Source organism: Pan troglodytes, chromosome 7 (genome assembly GCF_028858775.2).
Source record: "Pan troglodytes isolate AG18354 chromosome 7, NHGRI_mPanTro3-v2.0_pri, whole genome shotgun sequence".
NCBI lineage: Eukaryota > Metazoa > Chordata > Mammalia > Primates > Hominidae > Pan > Pan troglodytes.
Genome location: NC_072405.2, coordinates 79,892,335 through 79,910,473, shown reverse-complemented (window position 1 = coordinate 79,910,473; position 18,139 = coordinate 79,892,335). Strand labels below are relative to the sequence as shown.

Genomic DNA, 18,139 nt, shown 5'->3' with positions numbered 1-18,139 from the left:
TAATCCTTTCCTTGTGGGCAGCCAGCATGGGGTCTTAAAAATAAACCACTCATGTATTCAGAGTGCTCATTCCTGTTTTTCAGCTTATTTTCCCCCAAAACAAAAGATCTTGGATGGGGAGAATTTTTAAATGACATTCAGGTCCTGTTTGTGGCTGTAATATTAACATTCTAGGTAAGGAATTGTTTAAGGTGCACTGAATGAGTATTTTTCTTTCATTTGATTGATACTGCCCAAAGATTTGTCCTTGATTTGAGCATACTTAAGAAGATTTTCACATGGACGAATAAATCTCATAAACCTGCTCACATTGTTAGCAACACACCTCACTGGGCTACCACAACTCCCAGTAATTGCTTGCCAGGGAGGCTTAGCTGCCCATGTAGGATTAGTACAGAGAGAGTTTAGGAACCTTATTTTCTTTTACTCCAGAAATTCAAAATGTAGGTAGCATATCCTGAGGAACTAGTCATGCTTTCTGAAATAGTTGCACTGTCTTCTGATAACTCCTATCTCAAGATTAATTATTTAAATAGCACTTTTTTAAAGATAATATATTCTTTGTGATTCAAAGTAGAATAGCAATTGCTAGGAGTTTGTGTAGAGTATAATCTCATGGATATAAGTAGGTACATATTCAGAGAGGAGAGATACAAAAGACATACATTATGTATTTAATGTACTTATAAATTGAAAATAATAGGATAAGAATTAAAAGGCAAAATAATTCCCTTTCCTTTTTATTTTTAGTAAGAACACCATAAGTACTTTGTAGAGACCAAGTCAGAATGCTGAAGCTACTTAAAACTGGAACAATGACTTAGCCATTAAAATAGTTCTTAAATGTTGACTTAAAGCATTTAAATTAGATAATTTATATTATGTGTTTACTTGTTTTGTTTTACTGTTAAATTTTTGCTTTTCAATTTAGAAAAATAGCATGGCCAAAGAAAATAAAGCTAAATGTGCAAGGGTGCATAAATAAAAACTAGAGCTACGTTAAAAATAGGAACAATTTTTCTTTTGGTGCTTTACTGGTGCATCTAGCAATAAAGAGAACCTGCTTCCTCATTAATATTTGATGCTATTTTTAGTGGTTCTTATAATAAAACTAAAGTGACTTATTCTTAGATGACATCAGATCTAATGTAATATTTGTCACTTGTGGCATTATTAAATCAACAATAAAAATCTTGGGAAGTATCTTTTAAAACATAGTTACATAAAAAGGAGAGATACCTTCATGGTTAGAAAATGGTTACCTTTAACGTTTCTAGAGAAAGGAGAAGAGATATTTTGTTTTTATACTCAGAAATATATTCTGGATCCTTCTAAAAGCCCCAAAAGAGATAAACAACAGGTTTTCCTTCAACTTTCTATCTGTTTTGAGTCTCAAAAGACCGTGAACTATCTGAACTGAAAGTAAATAAAAACGGGTCAAGAAGATCATTTCTGAATCAGCCTCACTTCTGTGAGGGGTTGGTGTTTGCCACTAAAAATAGACTATATTGTCATTTGAAGCCAGGAGGTGAGAAGTGTTCATTTTTTCTTGCCTCTTTCTGATCATTTTAGTTCAACGCATAACTCTACCTTTCTCCAGCAGGCTGAATTGTGCAACTTTCATGAGTCTTACGTGTTTCTTTTATGCATTTTGCCAGAATACTGTGCTTAAATGGTATGGGGCCAGTAGAGAGCTCCAGGAATGGGAACTCACTGAACTGGTAAATGACAGCAAGAGAAGTTAGGACAGATACCAGTGTGTCCACAGGTGACTCTTGGTGCTCTTTGGCATCTGTGTAATAAGGTGACATGAACTGTGGTGGGCGGGCATCTCTAGTCTGCTGTGCGGGAGAGGGAGGATTGATTGTAGAAAGTCCTTAGTGGTACCAAGAGAATGTGATATGGCTCTGGCTTGGTTGACCATAGACAGAGTTCAGGGTAAAAAAGGTATTTTGTTGTTGTAGGGAGAAAGCTGCTGAATTTGTAGGAAAAATGATGTGTGCTTACCCAATACTATCAGTAAAATAGTGTCTGGTTGCTTTACATTTCTCTTTAAAAAACGCTATAAATTCCACATTGCAATCCTTTTCTCAAGCACTCTGAATGGGGTCACTAAGCAACTTTGTGACACAATTAGCTTCAGCTGTCCAGTTGGTCAAATTAGATTTTACCTCTTCTCCCTTCCTCAATGTTTGTACAACATAAAACATTTAACTTTCCAAAGAGGTCAAGAGAATTGAGGATAAATACATACTGCCTTCAAAACAGTTTTCACAGTGCTTATTTACAAGATAGTTAAGATCAAATATCATGTACAAACACTAGAATTAGCAGTGCAAATGTAACTATAATAGTTCTCCACATAAATGGGCAACAAAATAAAATGAGCAGCATAAAGTTTAACCTAGTCACTAGAATAAAGCAAAATGGCATGTGAGAATGTACTCCCTTCCCCTCTTTCCTGGGGACCTAGAAAAATTCCTGGTGGTTTCTGTAGTGGGTAAGGTCCCCTGCTAATACCATGTGGTCTCCATGTTAGGACTACCCAAAGTATAAGACTCCACCATAGAAGTATCAGGTGGTACTCGGAACCTTAGGCTTCTAGCAGAGATGAGTTTCCCTGTGGATAAATGATCATTAAAAACATCCATGAAGTAATTCAGAAAATTGTACCACCAAATGGCACCCTTCTCAAGTTGCACACACAAAACCTCCAGGGTTATATGGACTCCAGTACCCAGAACACATGCCTGGCTGCACACCTCTCTCCTGCCTGAGTCACCATTTGTTTCCTGGCCTGACACTAATGAGTCATTCAGAAAGTCATTCTTTTATGATTTATAGAATACATAAACAGTAATGTTTTAGGTGCCTAGCCAAAATTTCTGCCTTCAAGGAGCTTTTAAATTAACAGAGGAGGCTGTTGGTAGGGGATGAATGAATCTTCAATAATAGTCTGTCATTAGGGTAAAACTATTCTAAACTAATGCCACTCTAAATCCACTAAGGGTAAAACTGCAGAATCTCCAAAGAAATAACAGTGCTAAGAAGGCAACAAGTCTCTCTGTATTATTCATGAGAGCCATTCTCTAGTAGCTACATCATTTAACTAGCAAGAAATAGCCAGTAATAGGATGTCAGATGATAACACTAGCATTGTGAATCAGAAAAAAAAAATCAGGATCCACAGGAGACATACAACCAAAAAATAAATGCCAGGAGCCTTAAATGAAATGTTTCTAGGGTTACTGCTCTTCTTAAATTACACCGGGATTTCTCCTTTGCAGCTGATCAGCATTGCAATTCAACACCGCTATTGCTAAATGTATGAGATGATCTTGTGGCTTCAAAAATGTAGGAGTTCCTCTGGGTTCCTGGAAAAGAACATCCCATATGGTAAAAATGAATAGAGTGAATAGAAGCCAAGCATCGTCTGACATACATTCTTGTGTATATTCCAAATCCTCACTTATATCTGGGTACAGATTACCCAAGTATGCCCTAGCACCTTCTTTTCAATAAAAGGTGATATGCTGAGGAACTTTGGCAGGCTTTTGCATTATGGCCTTTAAAATGTTTTTGGCATTTTAAAAGTATGGCTTGCACGTGTTTTAAATTTTCAGAATAAATATTTTTAATCCATAGTTTCACCACCAAAAACAGCCAATCTTGTCTTAGTGAATATTTTTATATATTTTTTTAACTTTTCATTATAGAAACTTGCAAACATAGAAAAGTAGATAGAATAGTATGTATAATGAAACCCAGTGTAACCACTCCAGCTTTAACTAATATCAAGTCCTAGCCAATCTTGTTTATGTATATCTTTATCGTATCCCTCTGCTTCCTGGTCCTGTCCAAGGATGATTTTTCAAAACAAATCCCAGGTATCACATTATTTAATTTGTATAGAGTTGAGTATGTATTTAGGAATTCATTAAAAGAATTGTTTAGAATAGAAGTAATAAATAGTATTCAGCACCTTAGCCATCTAGTGAAATTAAAAATTCTGTAATATCATTAAATGTCTAACCAATAGTTATATTTAAAATTTTTTTTTTTTTTTTTTTTTTTTTTGAGATGGAGTTTAGTTCTTGTTGCCCAGGCTGGAGTGCAGTGGAGTGATCTCATCTCACTGCAACCTCCATCTCCCGGGTTCAGGCGATTCTCCTACCTCAGCCTCCCGTGTAGCTGGGATTAGAGGCATGCGCCACCATGCCCAGCTAATTTTGTATTTTTAGTAGAGACAGGGTTTCACCACGTTGGTCAGGCTGGTCTTGAACTCCTGACCTCAGGTGATCCACCCACCTTGGCCTCCCAAAGTGTTGGGATTATAGGCATGAGCCACCGTGCCTGGCCAATTTTTATTTTTAATTTTGATATACACATAAAAATTTTACCTTCTTAACCATTTTAAGTATACAGTTCAGTAGTTTTAAGTACCTTCACATTGTTGAAAAACCAATCTCTAGAAATTTTTTCTCTCTCAACATTGAAAGTCTAAACCCATTAAACAACTCCCCATTCTCCCCTCCCCCCAATTCCTGGCAACATCTATTCTTTCTGTCTCTGTGTATTGCAGGTACCCTCATATAAGTGGAATCATATAGTACTTCACTTTTTGTGACTGGCTGGTTTCACTCAGGACAAGGTCCTCAAGGTTCATCCGTGTTATAACATGTCAGAATTTCCTCCCTTTTTAAGGTTACATAATATTCTGTTGTATGTATATGCCACATTTTATTTTTTTGATATATCTATCAATGGTCATTTGAGTTGCTTCCACCTATGACTGTTTTAAATAATGCTGCTATGAATATGAGTATGCAAAATGTCTTCCCTGCTTTTAGTATTTTTTGGGTATATAATCAGAAGGGGAGTTGTGGGATCATATAGTAATTATATACTTAATTTTTTGAGAAACTGCTGTACTGTTTATCTTAGCAGCTGCAGCATTTTATGTTCCCACCAGCTGTGCACAGGGATTCCAATTTCTCCGCATCCTCATCAACACTTATTATTTTCTGTTTTTTGTTTTCTGATGGTAGCCATTCTAATGGCTGTGAGATAATAACTCACAGTGGTTTGGGTTCACATTTCCCTCATGAATAATGATGATGAGCAAATTTCATGTGCTTTTTGACCATTTGTATAACTTCTTTAGAGATGATCCTTTTCCCATTTTTTAAATCAGGATTTTTTTTATTGAGTCATAGGAGGTTTTTACATATTCTGGATATTGACCCCTTATTAAATATATGATTTTCAAATATTTTCTCCCATTCTGTGGCCTGCCTTTTCACTGTTGTTTCCTTTGATTATATAAATTTTTCATTTTGATGTTTTGAATTTATTTTCTTGGTTATTGCCTTTGCTTTTGGTGTCATATCCAAAAAGTCATTGACAAATCCAATGTCATGAAGCTTTTCCTATACCATTTTATATTTTAGGTCTCTCATTTAGGTTTTTGATCTATTTTGAGTTAATTTTTGCATATGGTGTAAGGTAACGATTTACCTTGAATTTTTTGCATGTGGATATCCAGTTTCCCCAGCACCGTTTGTTGAAAAGACTATTATTTCCTCATTGAATGGTCTTAGCACCCTTATTGAAAATCATCTTATCATACATGTGAGGGTTTATTTCTGGTCTCTCTCTATATTCCATTGGTCTGTACATCTGTATTTTTGCCAGAACCACATTGTTTTGATTACTGTGTCTTTGTTATCAGTTTTGAAATTGGCAAGTGTAACACTTCCAAGTTTGTTATTTTTTTAAATTGTTTTGGATCTTCAAGGTCCCTTGAGATTTCATATAAACTTCAAAATGGAGTTTTCTGTTTCTGCAAAAAAATACTATTGGGGATTTGATAGGGATTGCATTAGATCTGTAAATCACTTTGGATAGTATTGACATCTTAACACTATATCTTTCATCCATGAACATGGGATGTCTTTCCATTTATTTGTATCTTCTTTAATGTTTTTAGCAATAATTTTTTAAAATTTTTCAGTGTACAAGTGTTTTCCCTCCCTATTTAAGTTTATTCCTAAGTATTTGATTTCTTTCATTTCTGCTATTGTAAATGGAATCATTTTCTTAATTTATTTCCTGGCTTAGTCGTTGTTAGTGTATAGAAACACAACTGATTTTTGTGTGTTGTTTTTTCATCCTGCAACTGTGCTGAATGTATTCATTAGTTCTAACAGACTCTGTGTGTGTGGTGGGGGGCGGGGCGGGGGGAGGTCTTCGGGGCTTTCTACACACAAAATTATGTCACTGTAAACAGATATCATTTTACTTCTTCTTTTACAACTTTGACGCCTTTTATTTGTTATTCTTGCCTAATACTTCTGGCTAGAACTTCTATGTTTTGTTACATAGAAGTGGCAAAAGCAGCCTGGTTGTCTTGTTCCTGATCTTAGAGGAAAAACTTTCAGACATTTACCATTGAGTATGATGTTCGTTGTGGGCTTTTCATATATGAGCTTTATTTTGCTGGGTAATTTCCTTTTCTTTCTAGTTTATAAAGTGTTTTTCTCCAGTAGTTTTGTTTATTTACTTTACAGTTTATTATATGTCTCCTAAGTGTCTATAATCTATAGATTCTCACTCAATCCCTTTTTATAAACCTTGTGTATTTCTGTTGAAGTAACCAGACTGTCTGTCCTGTAGAGTTCCTGGGAGTCTGGGTTTTCTTGACAGCAACCCTATTGTATTATTTAACATGTTTCTTTGTCCTCTGTATTTCCTACAATCTGATAGCTAGATCTAGGAGCTTGCTTAGTTAGATTCAGTTTCCTTTTCTTTTTTTTTTTTTTTTTTTTTTTTCTGGTCAAGACTTTATAGATGGGGTATATCCTTGAGCATCTAGTTGTTGTTTTTAAAACTTCAGTATTCCAGTTGGAGAAGCTTCTTCAGCAGTCCATTACAGAATGTTTTTACTTATGCTGTACATTCTTTCGTTTTAGCTCTAAGGAGGTTGACTAAGAAGAAGAAAACTCAAGAGTTTGGAAGTTTTATAAACCACAGATTCTTAATTGATCTGAATCAAATATATGTAGCCTTGCTGCCAGAAAAAAAGACTGACAGTTCCTGTTGCAGATAATTAGCTCTGAGCTATTTTTGCTGAGGTGAAGTTTTGAGATGAAACTAAACCACTTGCTGAATTTTGATATTTTCTCAAGTATCAACTCTTCTTGAATAGCTCTACAGTATTATTGCATATTTTTGATTAAGGCTTCCTCGTTACCTTTAGTGGACAAGTAGGTGTCTTGAGTGACTCATGCTGAGTCACCTGGCAGGTGCCACATTCCTTTGTTATCTTTTCAATAGTGTGGTGAAGTTCAATTTACCAGCCTTAGTTTCAAGTGAGAGAACTAACTGATAGGATCAGTGAACTAACATGGTTAGTCTATAGCTATGCTTGGTGGCTAACTTTAAAGGCAGATTCCAGCTATCCTACTTGAGGACATTTGCTCTACAGGTAGTTTCTTTGTCTCAGTGTAAGAATAAATATTTATTAGAGATTTATATACAATCTAACATGCTAATCTTGACTGGGAAGTAATCAACTATTTACATTACAGAAATATGCTATACTCACATCAGAGAGCCAAAGAATAGACCACCTTTCCCCTATATAATCAGTTTGATGATTCAACCAAACTTTCTATTTGTGGGAGAAGGATCCTTTTTTATTTTTTAAATAATACCCCCAAATTTTAAACTCTTTATCTTCTTCCTGGAGTGGGCACAGTCCAAGTCACATGCATTTTACCCTGAGCGGACAGAATACCAGGTACCTGATACAGATACTCCAGAACTAATACTGGAAGACTCTACTTCTCTTTAGTATTATGGTAGCTGATATTTTATGTCAATTTGATATTCTTAAAGTGCTTTCACAAATTTATCCTTCGACTTGACCGCAGACAAAACCTTTCTAAAATATTATGTCATGCCTGAAATGCTAAAGTATTGGATCATTTTATGATCACTGAAAAATTTCAGGGACTTTACATTGAAGGCACTAAATTTGGACTCTATGTCAATAATTCCTGTTTATAACCATGTATTACTGGCATACATTTGTAGATAAACTTGGTCAGGGTCAAGATGTTGCCAAGACCTATTCCCCCCAGTCATTTGTTAATTGATTGGATTTGGGCTAAGCTTAAGTACCTGTTCACAAATTGTCACTGTTAAATGATTAAATGGTATAAGCAGAAAGGTATATGTGACTAACTTAAAGCAATCACATGACATGGCTATGCAAGTAATTGATTTTTTTGAAGAATACTTCTAGGTTTCAGTTGAACTGGTGCATTGCTCAGATCCCATCTGAATGATCCTACCTTCCTCTTAGTTCCTAGATCTTCAGAGTATAGGACACCTTTTGCCAGCTTCCTAGAGTTGGGTCATCTTTCCTCGTGATAAAAGCTTGGTTGACATCTTTTGGAAGAACCAGTGATGGCCCCTTCTGGGAGTGGTCATGTTGCATTGTCTAGTTTAACTTCCACCTAAATTAGCTTTACTGATGACTGAGCTCTTAAAAATATGATCATCTCAAAAATAATTGGTATGAGGAATTGTATGAACATTCTATCGAAAGTGCCTTGAGTAGTAAGTACAGCGAAAGTCTAGTTTGAATGTATGACTCCTTTATGGTAGTGCTGCAGAGATTGAGTGTGTTAGTCCATTTTCCATTGTTGTAAAGGAATACCTTTACTTTTTAGTAGGCACAATACATATAGCACTTCAGAAATTTGAATTTACCAAGATTCTCACATACACAGATGAAGGCATTGTTGGAAGCAAATGACTTAGCCCTGCAAAAACAACAATGCCTTCATCTGGTGTGTGTGAAAGTCTTGGTAAATTAAAGAATCAGAAGTGCTATATGTATTCTGCCTACTAAAAAGTCCATTTTTAATGATACTTGAAGTTTATCACATGCCTTAGCTCATTGATGAAACAAAGCAGGGCCCCAAGAGGAAATATCCTAGTCCTCTGATGATCTAGTACACACATGCATTTATATACCCCTTTCTTTTATTTACTTCAAACCCAATTACAGATTTTCAACATTTGAATTCAAAGCTGACAGACATTAATCTCTCTAGAGACTGTATTTAATGGCATTTCAGTATTTCTGTGCACTGCTTTTGTCCAGAATATTTTTCCTTTTTAACGTTTTAATCAAGATCTACTGTGATAGCTGTGATGAGGATTTAAAAAAATCAATAAAGAATTCAAGGTAGTGGACCAGGGTTAATGCTGGTGATTTGGGTACATGATGAAAATTTTAGTCTCTGCGAGCAGTTCTGTGTTGTAGAAACAAGAGAAAGAGACCTTGAGGCAATGGGATAATTAAAGACTACTTGACAGAGGATGAAGGCAAAACAGTTGTTTTATTCCTGGTTCTACAGACACTCAGCCAATTTCATCATTATTTACTTTTTCTACATAATGTTACTTTGAATTAGTAGACATAATTTGCCTTTGATGTACTGAAAACAGCCATGGGTAGCCTAGGATGACAACAAGTTCCTTCACTTCACTTTAGTGACTTTAAGTAGACATTTGCAATTTAATATCATATCCAAATAATTTCGGAGCAGGGTTAGATTTCATTCCTGTGTGTGGGCGTGAAGTTAGGTGTTGTGTATTGAGTTTTGTTTGGGTGAAGAACAACTTAAGAAGGCTTCCACTAGAAGAATTTCCTGTACATAAGAACTATAGTAAATGTACAATTTCTTCGTTAAACAAGAAAATTGATAAAACAGTTGAGTGTATTTTTTTTTCCTTTTGAGCCTCTTCACTATACTATTCAATTTCTACCAGAGAAGTAAATTTCATGGCACATAAGAACATATTTTACAAAATGGTGTAATACATACCACTACTGAGTTTACAAAATCAGTGTTATGCTGACCTTATGGTAATATTATCCACTTCATTAAATAGAAAAGTAAGGCTTCTTAGGCAGCTATTCTAAGAATGGGCTCTTCCTTAATCAGGTAGATAGCATTTACTAGTGAACATGTTTAATGTTTAATACTATCTTATGTAGATCAAATGAGATTTTCAGATTCAAGTGCCTATTTTTTCCCTAGGCTAGATCATTAGGAATTTTTTTTTCACTGACAACACTAACAGCTAATGAAAGGTAAAATTTAGGATTTTCTTCTTTTCTTCACTGGAATTATTTGAAATATTCTCTATTTATTGCTTTTCATTCATTTATTCCTCCACCAAAGTTTGGGAAAGCCTTTATGACATGCATTGTGTTGAGTACCAAGGATATACAGATAAGGATATGGGGATAGGAAAAAACAAGGAATCATAGCCTAAAGCTTAAAATGTTGTTTAAAGGCTGTAAAGAGAGAGAAAAATCTAATTGAACAAAACATTCTACACGAAATAGAAACAAAGCCTCCCACTATGTTTTTTCGGAGGATTGATACCCTCTTTTTCATTCTGCAAATAACAGTTTCATACTAAAACTAAAAAGAAAGAAAACCATACTCTGAATCTAAAAAACAGGAGGAGGAAGATACAGGGATTGAACCCCTGGCCTGCCGAGACAAGAACACATAGAGCTGTGGTACCAGCAACTGCGGAGCCCAGCCAGCAAGAATCAGGGAGGTGGAGCTGCGGAACTGGGAAAGGGGCCCAGCGGGGAGCGCTGCCTGCAGGGATGGAGATGTGAGTGTACAGGCTCCATCTGAGACCACGGTTTATGAACCTGTGTGGACAGATCCTTTGCCCCAGTTTAGGCCTCTGCCTAGTTGTGTTTCGAGGAAAGGATTTCATGATCAAGACAACAGTTTGAAAAATCAGAAACAGGCCATCTTGAATATGTAAGCAAAAGTTAGACATATACGGGTCTTTTGTACTTGTTAAGTGTTTGAATGTTTTCTGAAAGAGATGAGAGGCTGGAATGAAGATAGCGACAACCTAGGAATAGACCCCAGTGAAGGAGACCATACCAAATATCCACAAAAGACACAAGGCTAAGGGGAAAAAAAAAACAAGAAAGCAAAGAACAATGGCAATGACAATAAGGGAGGCTGAAATTTATGGTCCGAGTGACAGAATGTTGAAATTGATTCAATATGGGGCTAAAAAGAGGTGGCTAGGAAAATGCCAAGGTCTGGGTTGGTAGGATGCCATTCCTCTAAAGAATGAATACAGTAGGTGTCCAGATGAAATGTGATGACTCCAACTTGCCACACATTGAGTTTCAGGTGCTTTATGGGACATCTAGGTGGAAATGACCAATAAGTAATTGATATATGAGCCTCCAGTTGAGATCTAAGATCTGATAGAGGGGAGTGGGTGGTGGTTGAAGCCATCAGTGTGCTTGAGTCCACAAGGTGATCTGAACAGAATGAGAGATGGAAGGATAAGGATAAAGTCCTAGGAACCAACGTCATTGATATGGTTTTGCTGTGTCCCCACCCAAATCTCATTTTGAATTGTAGCTCCCATAACTCCCGTGTGTCATGGGAGGGACCCAGTGGGAGATAACTGAATCATGGGGATGGTTACCTCCATGATGTTCTCATGATAGTGAGTTCTCACGAGATCTGATGGTGTTATAAGGGGCTTTTCCCTGCATTTGCTCTGCACTTCTCCTTGCTGCCACCATGTGAAGAAGGATGTTTGCTTCCCCTTCCGCCATGATTGTAGGTTTCCTGAGGCCTCCCCAGCCATGCTGAACTGTGAGTCAGTTAAACCTCTTTTCTTTATAAATTACCCAGTCTTGGGTATGTCTTTATTAGAAGCATGAATGGAATAATACAGACATTTAACAAGCAGATGATGTATACATAGATTCTAGGAAAATGCCCATAAAAGATTGCTGTCATAGAGGAGAAATGTCAAGAAGAGAGTAAACAGCAGTGGCATATGCCACAGTAAGGCCACGTTTTGAAAAGAATGAGAACATTTGGCAATGAGATTGACTTAAAATGAGATGTTACTTTGAAGTGGAGGCAAAGCTCTAAATAATTTTTTGAAAGTGATATAACAAAAAATGGTGTTTTAAAAGAAGTCCTTTTATAACTGCAGCTCTGGAATTTGTTATTGCAAGAAAATTATGTATTATAAAAATAGTAAGATTAAACTAAAGACCTGGTGATTTTAACATCACAGTTTTGGTTTAAGAACGTGTTTTTTTTCCTTGTTCTTAATATGCCAAAATAAGCCATCCAGCCAGAGTAATTTATTAATTGTTCAATGTTAGCTTTTTTCACATTTGACTTGTACTTGTATGAGACTTTAGAAATTTTAACAGTGTTAACGTATTAGCTATTATAATAGGAAAATAAAATCTAACCTCGATATGAGAACTCCAGTTGCTAGAATATGTAAGCAATTCCATGAGCAGAATTATCTGTCTGTCCTTCTGCTAGTTTCCTCTTGGGTAAAACACTCAGGGTGAGATGGTTTTGCACTCTGCTTGCTGGGTCATCACGCACAAATCACAACCCTCTAGGAACTCCGTGCTCTGTTTTTAAAGTCAAAGAGTAGGTGTTTTCTAGAGCTCTGCCTTTCAAACTGTAGATTGAGACAGGGCTGTGAAATGGACAGTGTCAGAGTATATCCACAGTGAGCAAAATCTTGCTTTGGCAAATATATTTCAGCTGTGTGTGTGCACATACGAGAGATTCTTAGATCCCAGTGTTAATTGTGTTTTTTACTGAGCATTGTGGTTCAAAGATGTCTGAAAAATACTGCTCTCAACTAGAACCCCCTTCCTATTCTAAAATTGTCTCATTCCAGTTAGCTGCCAGACTGTTCTCTTGGTGTAGTAAATGTTTCAAAACAATATCTTGGAGTGGCAGGTATAAAAACTGTTGAGGAATGACAGCTAATAACAAAAGAGAATAACATTAAGAGGTAAATAAGACCAACATCTGTGTTGTATTTTACCACTAGACTGAACAAGCCTTTAAAATTTATTAGTATTCTGACTAGCAAGTCATTACTGTAATTTATGAAGAAAAGTTAAAGTATGCTATATATTAACAAACAATAGAGTAATTCTTTCAATGGTCATATAAATAAGCAACCATATCAAGGAGAAATAATACTTTTTCAAAAGTAACAATACTATGGCACATAAATTTTAAAATTGGCAATTAAATAAATGTGGCGAGGCTCCATCCTTGTCACATAAAAAGATTCATTGACATGGTTATGAGACAAGTCAGGGTATTTTTATTGGCCTGGGCTAGAGGGAATAAACACCTTAGTCAGGTGTTTTGTTTTAGACACATCTGTTTGAGCTTCCCCTACAGGTTAATTCAGCTGTAGGGTCTATTTGAGCATTTGCTTTTTCCAGCATGCCTACTGATACTTAAACTCCTTGTGAATGAGCAATTTCTTATAAATCCAAGAGTAAATGAGTTAGTTTTCCTTTACAGTAGTTTGTGAACTGTAATTCTCCTAAAACCTATGAAATTTCATAGAATTTCATAGATTTCAGGTGTATTAAAAAGGGACAATTTAAGAATGCTAAGGAGTATGAATCATCATACACAAAATTTGAGGGAATCGTTTTCCTTTGTCCCTCCCAGCAGAACTCTTAGACACTCAGCCTCTGCATCTTTATTTCCTCTCTGCCTTCTTATCAACCCTGGGGTGTTTGCCAATCTAACCCCTGATGTTTGGCAATACTATGTCCTCTGCCTTCCTTCCACTGTCAGTCAGCTGGCAGAAAAGGCACAGGCAGGAGAGGAACTGAGGTGAGTGAATTGCACCATCCTGCCATATTTCACGTACTCTGTTCCTCCTCTAGGGCTGCTGGAAGGTAGAACTTGGGCCACACTGGAGAGGTGGGGGCAGTGCTTAAGGGGGTGGGATGTACTGTAGGGATGTGGGTAGTGCTGGAAGGGTGTGGGTAGTGCTAAGGGGGTGAGAGGTGCTAGAGGGAAGTGAGCTGTGCCAAAAGGGTGGGAGGTGCTGGAGGGATGTGGGCGGTGCTGGAGGGATGTGTGCGGTGCCAAGACAGTAGGAAGTATTAGAGAGATGTCGGAGGTGCTGGAGGGATGTGGGTAGTGCCAAGAGGTTGAGAAGTTCTGGAGGGATGTGGGAGGTGCTGGAAGGGTGTGGGCGGTGCCAAGAGGGTGGGGAGTGCTGGAGGGGTGTGGGCAGTGCTAGGGGTGGGCGGTGCTGGAGGAATAGCCAGGTTGGGTTGGGTTGACCTCCAGGCTACAGCAGATGGGCCCCTGGCAGGTGCCCAGCGAGGCTCCGCTCCCATCTCCCACCCTTTCCAGCCTCTGCTCTCTCCTAACTGTACAAACATGTACGATTCTGACAAATGAAAGACAAGATTTTTTTTATTAGTCTATGTGAGAATATTGTGTTTGCCATCTTGCTCTCAGATTTATTAGTGAACAAACCAGGCTCGATGAGAGAGGATGACACCTAAGTGGGAAAGCAAAGGCAGGGTCTGGCCTACAGTCTAGGCCTCCTCTCCCACCACTTCTTGCCACTTCCCAAACTTAACAGGCATGGCAGATGTTAAAGAGTAGGGGTAACAAACGGGCATGTCTATATATTGGAGATAAAGTTAGAGTGTTCAGAAAACAAGGTAGATAGTGTACAAAGTTGACATTGGGCAGTATTGAATCAAAGTCTTTTCTTTGGATTGTATGTTCTTGACTCTAGGACTCAAAGGCACATGACACACATACCATGACACATGGCATACCTGCCCAATGGGGCCTACCTGAAGGCAGTTTCTCTGCTTACAATCCCCCTGGTTACATAATGATGCAAGGAGATTCCATACTTATTCCAAAGGTTTGCCGTGACAATAAAATAGTATATCATAAATTATTGTTCTTTGGAAAAATTGAAAATGGCATACATATGAAAGTTGGTATTATTAATAGAATGCCAATAAACCCTTAAAAATCCATTTTATAGCCTTGTATACTTCCTGGAAATGTTATCTTTCATCACTTCCTATACAGGATCTTCAGCCATGAACCATGTTGCTTCTTGGATTTGATACACAGTAAATACAGGATAAAACTGCAAATACCTGCATATCCCCCAAGTTCATTTCAGTGCCAGTAGATGTCATCAGGATGGCTTGTAGGGAGAGGCTGACTACTCACTGCTAATGTCCAACACTTGAAGTTTTAGATAGAAGCCACTGTGCACTGTGGAATGTAGCACTGCTCTCTGAGTATGGCATGGGCTGTTTGATGCCCGTACAGTGTCATGTGAATCTTAAGATCAGCTCCCTGAGCTGGACAGTGCCTGGTGGGGTCAGAGCGGCCATCACTTCCTGCTTTGAGTACACTTAAAATTGACAGGTTGAATAAATACAAATAATGGTAGAGAGTTATCTAGATTTAAATTACTATGTACTACCCTTCTGAAATTAACCTATAGTGCAGGGCTGTCCAATCTTTTGACTTCCCTGGGCCACACTGGAAGAAGAAGAATTGTTTGAGGCCACACATAAAATACACTAACACTAATGTTAGCTGATGAGCTAAAAAAAAAAAAAAAAAAAAAAAAATTCATCACTTAGGCCAGGCGCAGTGGCTCATGCCTGTAATCCCAGCACTTCGGGAGGCTGAGGCAGGCGGATCATGAGGTCAGATCAAGACCATCCTGGCCAACATGGTGAAACTCCATCTCTACTAAAAATACAAAAAAAAATTAGCTGGTCGTGTTGGTGCGTGCCTGTAGTCCCAGCTACTCGGGAGGCTGAGGCAGGAGAATTGCTTGAACCTGGGAGGTGGAGGCTGCAGTGAGCTGAGATCACGCCAATGTTCTCCAGCCTGGGTGACAGAGCGAGACTCTGTCTCAAAAAAGAAAAAAAATCATCACTTAAAACATAGTGTTATAAGAAAAGTTTATGAATTTGTGTTGGGCTGCATTCAAAGCCGTACTGGGCTGCACGCAGCCTGCAGGCTGCAGGTTGGGCAAGCTTGCTATAGTGTATCTATTTTCTGATATTTGTGACAGTGCGCTTAGATGCTCTTAATGGATTGTGGCGTAACATAACCAGTGGCTACTTGATTCACTGAATTTTTTACTCCTGAAATAGACATAAAAAGTTGAATTTCCTTTATTTTATATGTCTAAGTAACCCTAGATTTTAAATTTTAAAAAGTAAAGAAAGAGTTTTTTCTTCAGTATGTAAATCACCATCAACATTTGGGGCTCTTTTTATAAAATAAGTCTCTGAAGTTTGCACACAGAATAAGTCATGCACACTAAAATAAGCAGCTGTTGCCCAAGTCTCTCTCTGTGTCTCTTGCTTTCAGCCTCTCCCAATGCCTGCTTCCTCTTAATGAGACACTCTATTTCATGTAACCTGAAGTATACATGTTCTTCACCTGTCATATTCTTATTTTAGGATCCACCCACTTCAGTTTCCCTTGGACTGCGAATGGAAGAAATGATTTTCAACTTGGCAGACACACATTTATTTTTTAATGACTTAGAAGTAAGTTCTAATTTTTAATACATATTTTTGCATGTCTGAAAATAGGTGATTGGTTTTAAAATAAAGATGGGATATTATTTTTTAATATATAATTGGAATAGTGAGACAGAGGTTTGTTGGTAATATGGCAATGTGTTTTGCCTTCATGGGATTTCTATTTGGCTTTACTTTGGCTGTTGATTTTCAGAGTTAGATCCTACATGACCAGTAGTAAAGATTAAAATTTGATTTCAAGAATCTTAAACTTTGTTGATTATCAGAAGCCACATATTTCTCAGTTACATAATCACCACTAAGATATGTCCAACATAATTCGTAACACTTGCATATGTTATGTCAGATTCTTTTTTTCTTTGAGACTGTTATGTCAGACTCTTACTGTATTAGGACCGATGCTTTACTTTCTGGCTGATCCAATTGGTAGGAAGATGTTTTAGTCTGGCCTCTGCTGTTTGGGTTGCCAGGACTGCTTATGTCACACTGCTGTTAATTTTATTGGTCCATTATGATTTCAGGGCAGACTCTTGTAAGATGGCTAGCTGAATTGTTACGGGCACTGACAATCACAATGGTCTTGGTTAGCAGCATTCTTAAGAGTAGAGAATATTGTTTTTCATATCTCCATTGTGAGAAAATATGACTATAACTACATTTCGTTCTCTTCTGAATAGAGACAGTTGTTTATTTAAATCCCGCTGTTAAGCAAGCTTGTGGTAGGGCTGCCAACAGGCATTAATCATCAAGTTGTTGTTTTGTTCGATTTATAAATGTGTGTTATTTCAGACAGGAGAAGAATCTGAAAGATTCAAATAGAACTTTTACTGATCAAAGTTAATTGGCAGCAATTGGCCTTTAAATATTTCCTGATGTTTCCCTTTTCAAAATCAAGCAAAATGCACCTTATTTAATAGATGAGCCAAAATCATTTGAAAAATGCCAGTGTGTGACAGAACTTAAATGCGGTTTGTTCAACATCTGTCCTGTATTTTGATTTCTTTTCATCTGCAATGAAACTACTCAAAGATGAATTGGCAACTTCCAGTGCAATAAAGTTATTAAATATGCTTTATTTTTTCTCTTCCTTATTGAAAAATTTATTTTACACTTAAGGGTAAAATACAAAATTTTTTTGCAATTTAAAGTGTTTTCCTCAAGAAGAAATTACATGTAAGGCATTACTATTTTTTTAAGGTAGAAATATTCCCATTGAGTGACAAGTTTAGAATTAATTGCCTTTAGAAACACATAATTATCATACTTATTTTCAAAAGCTGTTTCTGATTGATAATTGTTTTCACTTAGCAGCACAAAAAATTCCACATTTTACTAGTATGTTAAAAAATGCCTTTCCTAAGTTTCCATTTGTTTCTAAAGATACAGAGTAGACTGATTTTTGTCCTGGGTACAACCTTGTTATCTTTATTGATGTTAATAGGTGTTAATAGCAAACATCAAGAAGAAATTTGTAGTAATTTCCTATTGTTTTAAAACTCTGTACCTTCTTAAAAATGCCAAAACTTGGCTGGGCGCGGTGGCTCATGCCTGTAATCCCAGCGCTTTGGGAGGCAGAGGCAGCTGGATCACCTGAGGTTGGGAGTTCGAGACCACCCCGACCAACATGGAGAAACCCCGTCTCTATTAAAAATACAAAACTAG

The 18,139-nt window shown here is 37.1% G+C and overlaps 1 protein-coding gene across 20 annotated transcripts in view; it reads left to right on the top strand.

Annotated features, from left to right (window-relative positions):
- Positions 1 to 18,139, top strand: part of EYA1 (EYA transcriptional coactivator and phosphatase 1) — a 460,645-nt gene that overhangs the window by 396,554 nt on the left and 45,952 nt on the right. For 16 of the 20 annotated variants that reach the window (XM_054656818.2, XM_054656817.2, XM_009455494.5 and 13 more), the window contains one exon: positions 16,394 to 16,483. The exons of the other annotated variants lie outside the window; for them this stretch is intronic. In XM_054656818.2, coding sequence (XP_054512793.1) covers positions 16,394 to 16,483 — 90 coding nt within the window. The remainder of the gene's footprint in view (positions 1 to 16,393; positions 16,484 to 18,139) is intronic. 20 annotated transcript variants of the gene reach the window in all.